At 53.3% G+C, this 15,460-nt stretch overlaps 3 protein-coding genes across 3 annotated transcripts; 1 reads left to right on the plus strand and 2 right to left on the minus strand.

Moving 5' to 3' along the window:
• Window positions 1–611: 611 nt before the first annotated feature.
• On the minus strand, window positions 612–6,510 carry MONBRDRAFT_31658 (uncharacterized protein; the record flags this gene model as incomplete). The annotated part of the gene is made up of 15 exons (XM_001744240.1): window positions 612–914; window positions 1,015–1,154; window positions 1,267–1,366; window positions 1,462–1,709; window positions 2,547–2,620; window positions 2,788–2,865; window positions 3,099–3,196; window positions 3,285–3,357; window positions 3,503–3,609; window positions 3,656–3,724; window positions 4,159–5,074; window positions 5,162–5,502; window positions 5,603–5,695; window positions 5,826–5,862; window positions 6,013–6,510. 15 exons carry the CDS (start codon window positions 6,508–6,510, stop codon window positions 832–834), a joined length of 2,955 nt encoding a protein of 984 aa, XP_001744292.1. The 3' UTR covers window positions 612–831.
• An 824-nt stretch (window positions 6,511–7,334) lies between these two features.
• MONBRDRAFT_31659 (uncharacterized protein) lies at window positions 7,335–10,720 on the plus strand (the record flags this gene model as incomplete). Its single annotated transcript, XM_001744047.1, has 10 exons — window positions 7,335–7,878; window positions 8,052–8,844; window positions 8,941–9,023; window positions 9,139–9,282; window positions 9,369–9,427; window positions 9,524–9,694; window positions 9,775–9,918; window positions 10,002–10,101; window positions 10,190–10,365; window positions 10,484–10,720. The coding sequence occupies exons 1-10, from the start codon at window positions 7,608–7,610 to the stop codon at window positions 10,718–10,720; spliced, it is 2,178 nt and encodes a 725-aa protein (XP_001744099.1). The 5' UTR covers window positions 7,335–7,607.
• A 378-nt stretch (window positions 10,721–11,098) lies between these two features.
• MONBRDRAFT_23837 (uncharacterized protein) lies at window positions 11,099–12,494 on the minus strand (the record flags this gene model as incomplete). The annotated part of the gene is made up of 6 exons (XM_001744241.1): window positions 11,099–11,179; window positions 11,260–11,352; window positions 11,682–11,767; window positions 11,888–12,011; window positions 12,131–12,242; window positions 12,346–12,494. 6 exons carry the CDS (start codon window positions 12,492–12,494, stop codon window positions 11,099–11,101), a joined length of 645 nt encoding a protein of 214 aa, XP_001744293.1.
• Window positions 12,495–15,460: the final 2,966 nt, after the last annotated feature.

Consider the following 15,460-nt stretch of genomic DNA (forward strand, 5'->3'; position numbering starts at 1 on the left):
GGATATGTGTGAGTGTCACTTCACCGATCAAGGTCGACAAGCTCTACGAAGATGACATCGCAATGGTTGTCGTCGTCATGTGTCTTCGTGCTCACCAGCGAAGATGTGAAATTGTGTGAGGTGCAGTCGAAATTCCTATTAACTAGTTTTTGTCAGACTCGAGAAACAGCTGTCTCTTTCCCAAACAAGCCAAAAACACCTGCAAACGACTTTTGAAGAGTTGGGTTTTGCGCATCTGATCATTTAAATTTTTTTTTCTGGGCTTGATGTCTGAGACAAGTTATGGTTGTTTTATGCATGCGAGCTGTAAGGGGTAGTTGTCTCTGACTAAGCTGTAACTCGAGAACGCGAACGAAATGAAAATGTCAGACTTTTTGGCAGTCGTGGTGGCAGCGTCGTGGCGCGTCACAGGAAGGAGTACCCTATCAAGTTCGGGTTTTTTGGAGGCTGTGCGCACCTCACCAACGCTCATGGTCGTGCTGCTAACTCCATTCGTCAGAAAAACAAGTTGCTAGGAATTTTGACTGCGCCTCACACAATTGACATTGCTCAATGCCTTTTATTTTTTTCGCGTGTTTTCAGTGGTGAAGTTAGAATCAGATGGAGAGAAAAAAATTTGATGAATCAACTCAGTTTTATTCTTGCTTGTTTAAGAGAGAAGGAAGAAGAACGCCTTGACGGCACATAACAAACACATCAGCTCCGAATGACATTGTACGAAGGCACGAAGAACGAGAGGCGGCCATTGCCATGCAGCTTTTTTTTTGAAAAAAAAGGCCCAAATTATGACTCAGGGAGCGCACAAATCAAGTTTGACTTTTGTAGCTTGATTTAGTGAGCAGTAGTATTGAGTCCCTTCGACGAAACGAGGTTGACGTATTGAGTAAAGCTAGCAAAGTCTGAGGTCGAGTAGCCTGAGAGAAAAACAGGAAAAATGAGAAGGCACATGCATGTGACACTGCTGAACCTGTGTGGTGGAGTATTGAGAAAATAGCATGGCGCTCTGGCACGTACCAAGGTAGCTGATCATACCGGCCGCGCCCTGAAAGTTGCCAGACCCGCCAGTAATATCGGCCGTGGAGGTAAACGCCATGCTGTCGCCCATTTCATCATAGGTGCCAATGCGGCCAGAGTTCGAGAAGGTCGAGAAGTACCTAGCACAAAGACAACAGTGTGTAAGGCGAAGCTCGCATTCTGATGCGCCTCGCAACCATCCCACAGCCAGCATAACAGCAACAAGAGCAGTGGCAACCATCGATAACGAACAGAGTGTGGAAGGTGGACTGGTGAATTCCGAAAGAGATGTTGCCCTTCTCAGTGAAGGTGTTGTCGTCGTTGATCACGATGTCTGATGAGATGAGGGCATCTGCAAAAAAAGCATAAGATCCGTGATTTGGGGTGAGCACACAAGAAAAACGAGAACCGTCTGGAACATTCAAAGACCATGCTTGAACAGCTTACAAGATCCGATGAGTGGTGTCACCGTGAAGGAGACAGCGTCCGATTGGGAAATGTAGGCGGCCAAGTCCTGGGATGGGGCCTTGCTGGTGCAAGTCAATTTTGAAGGGCCACCAACTTGAGTGCATGAGCCCTTGAACTGCATCGTAAACTCATAGTCCACCTTCTCCTGGGCCGAGGCCAACATGGTCAAAGCCAATGCGGCAGCAATGATGGCAATCTTCATGATGGCGGTAGTGGGTAGAGCTCGGCTGCCAAATGGAAACGCAAAGTTAAAAAAATAACAACAAAGAGTTGAGCTGTGTGGCTGGTCGAAAAGAGGCTCTGGTACATCAAATGTGCCGTGTATACGGCCGCGAAGGATTTATCACAAAAAAAAAAAGACCAGATCCAGCGTCACTGATGGAAGCCCTGACCTTGATGTAAGTTCAAGTTGGTGTTGATCAACTGCCAGCCGTCGAGAAAAATGAAGCGAATCTTCACTGACACACACACACACTCAGACACACACACACTGAACGAACGAACGAAAGAAACAAAAGGCGATTGGTGCAAGCACAAACCAGTCGCTTGCACAATCAAAGCAACAAAAGAAACATGTGGTGGGTCAATTTCGGTCATCACTTGTGGCTTAGAGCAAGAAGCGCCCCAGCGGCCCTTGACCACACACGTAGCGCTGGACGCTCGACTCTGTGATTGCGTCCAGAGCCAAGATAGTGATGGCTCTTGCGAATGAAAGGTTGAGCGCTAAAATTAGATTGGTGAATAACATAAGGTAGCGTTGCGGAAAAATTTTTATTTGCACTCAGGCATTGATCGCCCTTGAGGCACCGAAGAGGAGGTCTGGGCCGGAAAAGAGGGCAGCGGTGTGAGGTACAGGCTCGACTGCCTCCAAGCTGAGCAAGGCGGCGTCAATTTCTTTGGCTTTTGCTGCCAAACGATCCAGTGCCCTGCTCGAAGTGTAGGTCGGTAAAGTTAGTGGGCTCGGGTTGTCACTTTCAGCGAGGCGCGGCTCAAATTGGTCGCGTCCAGCAAGTCGATACGAGGGAGGCACTCAAAAACGCCAAACAACCGTGCAATGGTCTCACCGTTGCAGCTCAGCTGCTAGAGCTTGCTTCTGTTCGGCCTGGACTCGAAGCATGGCCTTGACCGTCTCTTGTGCCTGTCGAACGTTGATGCATAAGCCTCATATTCGGAAAGGAGAAGGATTCATAATAACCCGTGTCTTCAAGTTCAAGCTGGAGCAAACTCATGTGTGGGTTGAAGAACTTGCAAAAGCCAGCCCAAATGCCACCGGCATATTCAATCATGATCAAATCGATCACTCACTTGGTGAGGCCGAAAGCAGTTGAGAAGATGATGCTGGTTGATGAAGGTCAGGCGGAGCTGGTCAAGCAGCTCGTTTCGCTGTGAGAAGCAAAAAGAAGGGTACAAGTAAAGGCCAATCAAGATTGACAGGCGAATGAGGCAGTGGATGACTAGTCGAACGCGAAATGCGTCTGCACAGCACATTTGCCTTGGTGGCGACACAGCTCTGCACAGAAGACTCGCAACAGCCTGTTCACCCAGGAATGGCTTTGGTGGGAGGGGCGGTCTGGGATATTCCAGGATGTGACCGTGGGGCTGGCCCTGACACTCACTCGGGCAATGTCGTGATCGTTGCTCTGCAGTTCGTCAAGAAGGGCTAAAAAGGCCTTGGCCAGCGTGGTGACTAGCGTCCTTAGCTCACGAGCATGATCTGCGAGTGAGCCAGCGACAAGCCAGTGGCCATGAGCTACCCAAAACACGCCTCAAAAGCACAGTCAGGGTTGAGCGTTGAGACCAACCGAGAGTAGCATCTTCGCTGTAAAGCCGCTTGATGCCCTGCTCCTCTAGTGATGCCAACGCCGAAGCACCCAGCTGTGACCAGTCCATGCAAAGACCTCAAGTCAGAGGACGGCCACCCAGCCAAATTGACAAGCAGCTCGCGTTGCAAGTGCTGCAGATTGGCACGCAGGCATGTTGGTCGGCGAATGGAAAAGAGGGCCAGCGCGCTCTATCATACCTGGACAACCTGTCCGAAAATAATGGCCCGGCCATCGGCCGGCGGTTCGGGAGGCTTTGGCCAGTCATGTTCATCTTCACGAGCAACGAGCGGTTTGGCAATGAGAACTGCATTTCTGTCCATTTGAATCGGATACCCGCCAGCGAGGCATACCTTTGGCCGATGTGTAGGCCTGGTAAAACCTTGGAGGATGCACAAAATCGCCCATGATGTCGTGTGGACCTGCAACCAAGAAACTGCGAAACAAAAAAAGGGTATTTTTTTTCTCTCTCTCTCGCTCTCTCCTTCGGTGTTTGTGTTTTGTTTTTTTGTTTTGACTGATTGGAGCTGAGGGAAGCCAAGTCGTGGATGACTACTGCTAGAGATAACTAGATAGGTACTAATTTGCCCGTGTGCGTGTCGCGCAAGCAATGCCGATCTTTCAACCAAAGAAGTAACCGATCAACTTTTACATTCGTATGAACATCAGACACTCAAAACCCCCTTCTGATCCAGTAGTGGGGCGACCTAGAGAAAGAATGGATCAGCTTGGCCCACCCAAAACACGTGCGCTTAAAACTGGTCATAGTATGCAGAATCCTGCAGATGCCGTGGCATGCCCATTTGCTGGGATGTTAAAATGGCAGGTGCCACGGCGCTGTAGGAAACACGGCGACCGGAATGTGAGGACGGTGCGGCTGCTGCTTGGTGCGGCTTGGCATCAAAGTAGCCATCCGACTCCTCGCCAGCGGAAGGCGCAGGCTTGGCATCAAAGTAGCCATCCGACTCCTCGCCAGCGGAAGGCGCAGGCTTGGCATCAAAGTAGCCATCCGACTCCTCGCCTGCGGATGGCGCAGGCTTGGCATCAAAGTAGCCATCCGACTCCTCGGCTGGGGCCGGAGCTGTATCAAAGTAGCCGGCTGTCTCTTGTGAACCAGGCACAACGTCTTGGTAGAACCCGTCGGCAAGCTCGGGCCCCTGCCGGGACCTAGCTTCTTGATAAGTTGGGCCCCGAGGTGCCGGCGCTGTATCAAAGTAGCCATCCGATTCCACAGCCCCTGCCGACGGTGCTGGTGCTGTGTCAAAGTAGCCATCCGATTCAACGGCTCCCGCGTTTTGGGCCTTGACGGTCTTGGACAGCATGGGCTGAGAAACCGAATCCATTCGTAGGTCCCGCCCGGCATCAATGTAGTCGCCCCCCTCGTCATCACCCGTGCCTGCCGTGTCGAAGTACTGGCCAAATTCAACTGCACCGGCGGTCTCAAAGTACTGGCCATCATCACCAGCCCGACGGGACCCTTGGCTATGCATACCAGCTGGACCGGCTTCTAAATAATGCCCGTCGGCACCGTCTGCACCCGAAGTGGTGAAGTATTGACCGCCATCGACTGGGCCAAAGGCTTGACCTTGATCGCCTGAAGTACTGTGCTGTTTCTGTGCACGTGCATAAGCCGAGTCTTGGATTCGCCCACCGCCCGAATAAGCATTATTCAAATGAACACTTCGCGGAGGGGCTTCGTGGTGGTCAATGTCTTCCGATACATCGAGATAATCATCGCCATCGACCACATTATCTTGCGCGCTGCCGGACCTCTGCAAAGGTAGAAAGCAAGCGAGAAACATGTGAGGCCAACAGCAAAGCCGAGCGTTTGAAGCACTCTGATTCGTTCAGCAACAAACCTGTGTGGCGCCAGCGCCAGCGCCAGTCATGGGTAGATAGCCGCCTGTACTCTGGCGACCGGGTTGGTTCGCGTCTGCCATGTCCACGTAGCCGTCCGTTTGCTGTGCCCCGCCGACTTCAGAGTATGCGTTGCCCGGCATGCCAGCAGCAATTTCTGAATAGGCGTTGGTGGGCAAGGTAGCATCGTAACCGGGGTTCGCAGTTGGCTGTGAGCGAAATGGAGCGGTGGCCTCGGAGCCCACTCCCACGTAAGCCACGTTGGTGCGCATGAAGTTATCCTGGCCCGAGCCACGAGATGACGCTCCCTCAATGTGATTGTACCCGTCACCCTTGCTCAAAGCTAAGAATGTGTCAGAGAGGAAAAACAAATGAGAAACGACCGAGCAGGACGTGCAACCAAGCAACTAGCGCGTCATCATCTGGAGCCAGAAAGGGCGTACTGCTGCGTCGGCCGCTGATATGAGTATATTGCCCACTTTGAGACGACATCATGTGCTCGTTGTAGGCCGGGTTGGCCACGACGCTAGACGGTGCTATGGAGAAAAAAAATATAAATGTTCGGTCAATCGAACGTAGGCTTCACGATCAAACACGTGCGCACGGGGATGAAATGAATGCTGTGGGACGGGATGAGTGCCATGAGGGGCGAGAGGAAAAGCGTACCCTGATGGCCCGGGTTTGTGGCGGCAAAAATCTTTGGCTGGCGGCGGCGGCAACAGGCGCAACACCGACACCCGTCGCAGCCATCACGGCAACAACAGCGCCAAATGCAGCAGAGGATGATGAGAAAAGCGACAATGGAAGCCGCAATGATGATCCAGAGCAGGTTGTCCTGGATGGTATCGGAAACCTGGTCGCCTGTTGATTTATCCTGCTTGTTTGTGCCGGTTTCATCGTCATCGTTGTCCAGATCACTTGCATCTCCGCACTCGCGGTCGCTGCTCATGGAGGAATTCTTAATCGTAACTTTGTTCAAGTCTTGGCAATTAGTTAGGGCCTCACATTTGCCATTGTCCCAATTATTGTAGTAAGCACCAGTTTGGTACTCGCGACAATCTTTCAAGCAGGAATCAGACGTCGTCAAAAAGTACCAGTCCGGGACGCTGCTGGAGCTAAAGCGCGTGTCGCTACCCACGCGTGTTGGATACCGTTCTGCAGTCGGATAATTAATACAAGCATCGCAGGTGACCTCGTCAGAGCAGACGGCACAGCCTTCAGCACATTCATTGCAAAAGGAATTGACAGCTTGCTTCTCGCAGTACTGGCCAATTGAGCATTCGTCGTCGCTATCACAGGCCAAGAAGACGGGCAACAAGACCAGGCCAATCAGGACCCCAGCCCGTCGCATGGTGATGGGTCTTGAGCCACTCAATCGTTAAGACACGCGACCGTGGCTAAAGGTGAGCGCACGCTTGCTTGTGTGATATGAGGCCAGCACGCTGCTGCATTTGGAAACCAATATGCCGACGGCTCGCCTTCAGGAGCGCGGCGGAGATTGGGCAGAGCTGTAGCTCAAGGTCTCAAACGGAGCCGGATGGTGCTCCTTTCCCGACTGTTGCAAGTTTGAACACACCTGCAAACACACAAACACCTTTGAGTCAAAAGCCAAACAGCATGGAGAAGGCGCGAGGTACAACACGAGTGCACAAGAGTCTATCATTCCACAGCTCCCGCGTCTGACCGCCGTTTGCCACAGACACACACACACACACACAGACAAGGAGAGAGGAGAGGAGGTCACCGCCAACCGCTGCACTTGACCAACCTCCCAAGCCTTTTTCCCGCTTATGGGTCAAAAGGGAGAAATGAACATACATGACAGAGAGAAACAAAAGAAAAGGAACAAAATAAAACCAAAAAAAACAAAAAAGATCAAGGAATGACATTGTCATGGAGCCAATAGCACCCACAACGTGTTGACATGCTTGACGCTTGGCCAGCTGCCAGAGTTGGGGGGGATGCAAGGGGTGGCAAAGGGGCTCGAGCTCCGAGATCGGTAGGCAAACAACATGTTGTCAACTCCACACCAAACCTAAGTAAAGTGTAGCACTTGTCAGACCACTCGTGTTGGTTGCGAGGACATGAGCCCCACACGAGGAGGAGAGAATGGCGGTTTGTCACTGGCTTCGTCAACTGCGTTCGAATGGTAGCATTGTCAGCATTTTCAGGTCAATCGGGGGTTTTCACACACACACAGCGACGTACGGCACGACAACAAGACCCAGAAAGGCCTCCCGTCGAGGGTCGGAGGTTGACGCCGACACCGGGCTCGGACTAGAAGCAACTGCTTGGGTTATTAACCTGCTTGAGCTGTTTCTTTAGACTTCTGAGAAGGCTTGGCTTGTCTTTTCATGGACTGAAGGCAATCGTCTCGGCGCGAAGGGCGGCAGCTCAAGCCGCACATACCGACCATCAGGCACCAACTGGCTGCTTGCGTGTCCGAGAATGTCGCGGCTGCCGCGCACCATCACACTCGAGCCTGCCAAGCAAGGGCTGCAGTTTAGCATTCGCGGTGGCGCCGAACATGGGTTGCCCATCATCATCTCCAACGTCGACGTGGGCAGTGAGGCTGCACGCTTGGGCCTGCGCATAGGCTGCGAAATCCTTTCCGTCAACGGCGTTTCCTTTCGAAATATCGAGCACAGCGTCGCCGTTGCCCAACTCACAACAGAACCCACGCTTCGCATCACCTTTCGATCCAATCCTCTCATTGAACGTGCGTCGAATTAAATGCCCATCCCACTGTCTTGTTGAATTTTGTTTTGTTTGGCTTTGGCACTACCTTTCTGCTCGCGCTCAGGCGCGGTCGAGCTGCACCCCTGCTGGTGAACAGCATCTTGCTTGCAACTGAACCACACCCGCCCCCCCCCTGCCTGTGCTTTTACACAGGTGCTTTCACAGGTCAAGGCCCGGATTGTGAACCCGATCTTGCTGTGGACGCACTGATTCCACCGCTAACTGCCTTGCCACATCCTCACTCTGAATCCTCGGTGAGCGTACAAGAGCAACCCGGGCCAGAGGATGACGCAGCTATCCGTTCCACCGTTATTCAGCCCACGCACATGGCTTTGCCCCCTGCTGCCGCTGCATTGGGTACGGAGAGTGTGCACCTCGATTTGCACGGTGGCCATGACGGAGATGACGCCTTTGATACATCAGGGGCTGGTTCCTTTGTCGAGATTGACGAACCTAGCGACGCAGAAACCTTGTCATTGGCGAGCCTCTCCTCCTACGCCAGCACTGCTGCCACAGGCTGGTTTGCTGCCAATAAGCAAAACCAGTCGAGCGACGGCATCGAAGAGCGCCTCCGATCCCTCTTTCGCACACCCACGCGCCGTGCCTCTGAAGTTATCGTGCCCGCACACCCAGGCAGCCCCCGAACACCCGCGATAACACCACCCCGATTTTCTTTTCCCGCCCAAACCCCACACCCGTCTGGCAACAGCTCTGCGGCCACAAAGACAGATAAACCGGCCTTTGATCAGCGGCGCATGGAGGCTCGCCTCCGTAGTCTTTCTCATCTGGCCAGCACGCCCTCAACTCGCACCCGTGAGCTTGCCCGCCGACCACAGCCGTTCACTGCTCCAATACACACGCTGCACAATGAAGCAGACGATCGCGACCTGGCGCCTGGCTGGACGAGTCACGTGGATTCGCGCACGAACAGAATCTTTTACGCCAAGTAAGCCTGCGTTGGACCACGCAACGTGCACAACGCATGTGAATCACTTGCCATTCTGACCGCCCAACCCCGCCCATGCCCCTCCTGTTTTACCAGCGCGGCAACACGGCAGACGACCTGGATCAAACCCGGTCGCCGGCAAGGCATACCCAGTGATCCGCAACTCGTAGACTGGCGAGGTATGATGTGCACTCTTGCTCTTCACACCATCCCCCCGCACGCATGCACACACACACATATACGCGCGCGTGTGCGCCACTTCCATTGACCCGCCTCGTCACTTGACTTGTGTAGCCTTACCACATGGATGGGACATCGCGACCCACAAAAACGGAGAACCTTACTACATAAAGTTTGTCTTAAAGCACCTGCCGAGGCTAGCCTTGCCCACCAGCACCTGCGTGGCTGCACAGCCCGCCCCAGCCTCCGTTTCACTTGGTTTGTTCCTTGGTCTTTCGCAACTCAATCGTGCTGCAGTCACCTCGAACGCTGCAATACTTGGCATCACCCGCGCTGTGGCCGAGAGCAACGTTTACTCGAGCAAGTGACACAACAGCTAAATGAACACAGCCTCAAGCTCCGAGTATGTATCAAGTCGCCCTGATGCGTGCGAGAGGGTGGCGCGTCATTGGGCCAGGCTGCGTGCTCCCTTGATGTGTACATGGCCTTTTTGGAATAGGAGCAAGAGGGTGTTTTGCAAAGCCGAAGGGCCGATGCAACAGAGATTCAACAACGTTTGAATCGCATGCAAGAGCGACGAGCGGCTCTGAGCATGACACTCGCCCAGACTGAGGGTCAATCCGAAGTTGAGGCTCGTTTAGAAGGCCAGCTTGAAATGCTTTCGGAGCAGGTTAGCCCACCCAAAGCCACAGTGGTCTCAACACGACGTGTCGCTGATGCAAATTTCCAAATTCTTGTCATCGCGCCTAGATATCCGATGTGATTACCGCTCAGAAGAGCGCTGCTGAAGTTGTTGAAGCGCAGACACAAATTGTGCGTCGGCGAAGAGAGCGCATCGAAGCTGTGGCCGACGTTCTCAGCCAATGTCAACAGCGCAGTGCTAAAGTGCCTGAGGTGAGGCACGGTGGCGCCATTCCAAAAGCCCCACCGGGCTCGATTCGTGCACTTTGGTGCACTCTCACTGAGTGGATCTGTAGATCGACCGCTCCCGCCACGCAGCTAGCACTGGCATGCACTTGCTGCGCCGGCTCAAGGCGGATTTCGACACGGCCGTGCAAGAATTGGCAGCCCTTGTCGGTACGCCGTCACGCCCATTGTTGGTCAGGGGAGTGCAGGCGAGCCGAACAACGTTGACTTGAAGGACCCATGACCTTCCATGTGTTAGATGCAGTTCTGGAGCAGGCTGGTGTGGCCGAACCATTCGGTGAACAGAGCCTGATGGAGCTCGAGCGGCATCGCGACCGTGAATGGCTGGTGCATGTCGACGCAGAGCAAAACTTGCGCAGCGACCTGGAGATGCAACTGATTTCACTAACGGTAGAGCTTGAGCTGGCCCCCAAGGTATGATTGTTGATCTTGAAGCTAAGAACATGCCCCGCGCCAATGCCCTCGCGTCGAGTCACTCGCCACATGCAAGTTGCGCTCATTCGGTGCTCTGCCCTATTGATCAAAACAACAGTTGCGACTGGCCTTGAGTGAGTTGGAGCAGCTGCGTCGGCAGGAAATGCTCCGCTCGAGCATGGGGATCCGCGCTGCCGTGCATTTGCCGGACAAGGAGCGCGAAGTTGATCACCTTGCTCGGCGGCTCTTGAGCTGTGTGCCCCCATTCGAAAGCGCAGAGTGTGTGCAAATACTCTGTGGCAGCAGTGGGCTGGCCTTTCGCAACGAAACGAGTGGATCAGCGATTGAAGCTTAACGCCTATGATCTGATTCACTGGTGTGGGCGCGCTGCCCCAAAGAAACCCGCCTCGCTGTTTCTCAAGGGTATGCAGGTGAAGAGGATGAATGTTGTCGCGTTGTGAGTTGCCAGAATCAATCAATTACAAGACCCATCGGAAGCCAAGAGACTGGCAACCGCTGGAATCGGCGGGTTCATTTAGGCGAATGGCACAGTTTGCCTCATCAGATTCCAGAAGCAGGAACAGAACAAGCAAAATCCAAACGTGAAAGCATGGACACGAGCCAAGGTGACAGGATGGCATCACGTTCTCGTGGAAAAAGATGGTGTGGGAATGCGAAAACAGAGTGGCTGCATGGCTCAGGAAGACGACGCAACAGCGCGCAGAATGCACCCTCAAGCGGACGCGTGCTCAAGTAAGGTGGAGCGGAGAGCACTGCCATAGTTGGCCGCTGCTTCTAGAAGTGTGTGAGTGGCCTGTGACGGTCCAAAATCGGAGAAGGAGTGTGAAAAGGAAGGCCAGGGCACAAGAGCAAGAGGGTGCTTGCAGTTCATACCGCGGTTTGTGCCTTGAGCTGCATCTTGCCGTCATGAAGGAGGCCACACACCTCGCCCACGGAAGGCATAAGGGCCAGTACCATGCGAGCGTCCTGGCATGTGTGCACGTTTGTTAGAGTCGAATATCGTTGGTACTGATCAAAATGAATAACTGCTGGCAACGAAGCTAGCCAGTTGGCACACGAAGTAGGGGCACATGTCAGGTCCCTTACCGCCGACTCAAGTTCAGCACGATCTGGATCAACACGCAGCTGCCCCCCCACGTGTGCCTACCCGAAGATTCGAGGGTACAAGGTACGTGCACATGGTTCCACATAAATGTGAGTGAATGGGCACCACGGACACCCTCTCCAAGGTCGCGAGTGGTGCGCGCCGGGGACAAGGGGGCCCTCTTGATGTGAGAGCAAACAAAAGGACATACACCAGCAATGGCAGTGACGATATCCCGTAGCTCAATGCCAGCCTCCACCAAGGCAGTGCTAGAGGCCATCACAAGGGCTGGCAGGACTGGACAGCGTCGATAAAGAGTGAGGCAAGAGCAGACAGCCCACTGACACGGCGGGGTGCGGCCAAGGCAGAGCCAGAGCAACAAGAGGGGGAAAGAGCGAAGAGCGACCCAGGACATACCACCGCCGTCATCCTCGAGAATAGTCGCCTGCAAGGCAATGGTGGACTTTGGATATTTTTCCAATAGAATGGCGGGTTTGATCATGGCATCCAGGTCGCGGCGCAACCCTCGGTCCGCATCCGTCTAATTCCATGAAGCAAGTGGGATGCGGAACGTGATTGAAGGCGAATGTCTGAGGAGATTGGGTCGGAGGCAGGAGCTGGTTGTCTCGAAACCAGCACTAAAGCCGATTGAGGCCGCACCTCCTGAAGCGTCGCACGTTTTTGCTCAGCAAAGGGTGCACGTGTGATGTGGCATTCAAGCACACCCATATCGCTAAATGTTCCTGCACGAGCGGCTTCTTCAGGACCGTAGCTACAGCAGTCAGGGCAGATGATGAGGTGGAGGGTGCGCGTGCGAGGCAATAAGGGGACAGACTGAAGGAGAGCATGGCAAGAGCGGACGACGAGGGACCTACCAGGCCACCATCACCTTGGTGCGGCCCATCTCGAGAAAGCATGAGCCAGCAGCACGGGAGACAACGCCAGTCTGCAGAGCCAGCGACCGAGGCTCGCCGGCTTCGCGGCTCCGCTGGAAGGTGTTGAGGTTCGGGACACCACGACACATTTCAATGAGCAAGCGCGATGGCTACAGCAAGGGAGCAGAAAGATCGCTTGATGTTTCACCTGGGTACGTTCAACCGGGGAGCTGGTCGGTGGCAGGAGAGTTTGCTCGGGACCGGCCACCCGCAGGCTATCCGTCATGATTGCGGTCGCCATCCTGCTACACTGGCGCTCGTCTATGGGCATGGAGTTGAGCGATGGAGTTGAGCGTGAAAGGTGGAGTCGACCCGCCAGCCACCAGAGGTCGTGATCCAACACACGAGAGAGAGACCACCTGTGGCTGCGGAAGTGTGAGCAACAACACACTCAGGGCACTTTGTTCGAACAAGCTGTTGTTCGGGTGTTTTCTGATGTCAGATCGTATTGTCAGATGTTTCTTTTGACAGTCGCGTGTCATCATCACGGTCGTCATCACTCGCTACCAAAGGAAAGACGCATAAGAAGAACAAAGAATGGCACATGTAACGTTTGATGGGGGTTTGTATTGCAGCAATAACAACAACCTGACGCCACCCTGCCTTCAAGAAGTGCCGTACCAGCAACAATAACTTCATCTGCCCATACACTGCCTTATGCACCAACTTGGCAGCACCTCGACATCAACTCCACAATCAACTACCACAACCATGATCAACGCCACCCGCACCTCCCCCTTTCCCCAACAACCACCTCGAGGTTACGAGAAGCAAGGCATGACCGCAAGACGTAGACCGCTTGCTTCAGTCACACAACGGCTTGCTTCCGTTGAGAGCTGGCCCAAGTATAAGTAGAGGGCCAGGCGGTTTCAGTGGCATTTTACACCTCTTGGACTCGTAGAGTGACTGGTTGCTCTGCTGCTGGGGGACGTTGGGAGTCGTTGAGGGCAGTCGCCCTTCTCTCCCCTTTGCTTCTCCCCGTCGGCTGAATGCTGGGGAGTAGCAAAGGGGAGAGGCGTGTGATTGACTCACTCGTGGTGCTTTCCACTTCGCTTTTTTTTCTCTTCTCGACCCCTTTTTTTCTTCTTCGACTTCCAGGAAGAGTCACATCAAGAGCTTTTTTTTTCTTTTTTTGCGATTTTGGCGACATGGAATGCAACAAGACAAAGACATCTTCGTTCGAGTTTGAGATTTTTTTTGCACTTGTGCCGCCCGTTCATCTGCATCGCACTTTGCCTGGCCGTCAAGTGTTGGAACAACCTTACCAGAATTGCTGTCATGATGCCGATATCGTTTGCACATTGTCGTTGCGAGGTTGAACCTTTGTGTTTTGGCTTGAGGATTGGCGGAACTTGGAAACTCGATTATGTACCATCATCAACATGAACATTTTGATCGTCTGAGAACGTGTCAGCATCGCCTGCTCGTATCGCGCCTGTATCGCGCCTTGACACCCGCTCGTCTGCACCACCACCTCGACCCGAGCTTGCCCTTTCTTCTTCTAGTTGGCCATGCATTTTTTTTCCGTTGCTGGACTTGTCTTGGTCTTGGGATTCTGCTTCCTTTCGATACGCCTCTTCTCGACACTTTGCAGTACTTGCTGTCTGTCTGCTACGTGCTGGATCATCGTCGCCGCCTTCTTTCTCTTTCCTTTTTTTCTTCTCCCTCTGGATTCCTCGCATAGCACATCATTTTGAAGCATCGTACTCTGTTGGCATGAGCAAGAACAAGCACTTCACTTGCCTGCGTTTATTTTGTAAGCACAGCGTCCTCGACTGCCATGGACCGTTTTTGTCGTACTTCGTCTGCGAGGCTGTCTTCATAGCGGGTTGGATACCAAACGCCATGAGCTTGGGCACCACATCATCATCACGGCACCCACCAAGACAGGCTTCCAGGACCAGTATGTCTTTCAGTTCTCTCGCTTGAGCAGCACGTTGATCAGTTTGGATTGCCTACTTGCACATGCATTGCAACCAGATGTCGAGTCGTGTCACATGACCGTCAGCCCTGTGAAGCTTGTTCAAGATCACTGAAGTCACACACGGAATTGGTGCGCCACACGCAATACCACATCGCCATATACCCTTCCCCTGCTCCTTCGCAACACGGAAGCGCAGCCTGCACAGCGCTTGTCCACAGCATTTTGACCATGGAGCTTTATGAAGAAGAGCGATCAGGACCTCAAAACCACCTGAGTCAGCAGCAACCAGAACTCCGGGAGTGAATGATCAAGGCAACGTCGCAATGTTCCTCCCCACGAACACTCATTTTGTCAAACCATGGCATGCGCGCACGCTTGCGGCACTTTCGATATGCTTGCTTTTGAACATGGCAGCAAACCCTTATCAGGGAGAGATACGAACCGTCATATTGGAAATGGAGGACATGCGCGCGGGATCGTCGAACTTCTATCACAGTTTGCAGTACACTCGCACGGTCATGGGCTGGTTTTTGGTTGGCATCACATGGAACGTCGCCAAGCAAGCATGCGTGACATCTGACACCATCATCCTCTTGTGCCCCCACTATCCTTCTCTTCTCTTTTGATCAATTTTCCTCGACACTTCTTTCTAGCAGTCTCAACTGCCGCTTTTGGACAAATGTATCCTGGCTAAGTTTAAGCCAACTGCTACATCGACTCGTGCTGTTTGCCTCCCTTGCTGTGCTTCCTCCCCCTACTGCTCTCGGGTTGTTCATTCCACGCGCCGCTAGAGGCCGTGATTGACATAATTATGGAGTCTCTCCCGTCACGCGCAAGTTCGGCAAGATGGCAAGTTTTTGCAAGTGTACCGCAAGGCATTCAAGCTTCTTTTCCTCCCTCCTTTTTTTTGCTGCTTGTTGTTTGCGCACGGCTACCCTAGTATGTGTGAACTATAGGTTGCAAGCGCAGCCAGAAGCTTTGAAGCTCTGCTGCTGGAACCCGTGGTTTTCACCACGCTCATTCCTCTATCATCTATCCTTTGCGCACAAAGAGAAATCCCCTTTTTTTTTCATCGCGAAAAAGCAAAGCCGTGAGGTCGCAACAGATTCAACCCAGCACGAGAACCATCCC

Source organism: Monosiga brevicollis, genomic scaffold (assembly GCF_000002865.3).
Source record: "Monosiga brevicollis MX1 MONBRscaffold_5 genomic scaffold, whole genome shotgun sequence".
Taxonomy (NCBI): Eukaryota; class Choanoflagellata; order Craspedida; family Salpingoecidae; genus Monosiga; species Monosiga brevicollis.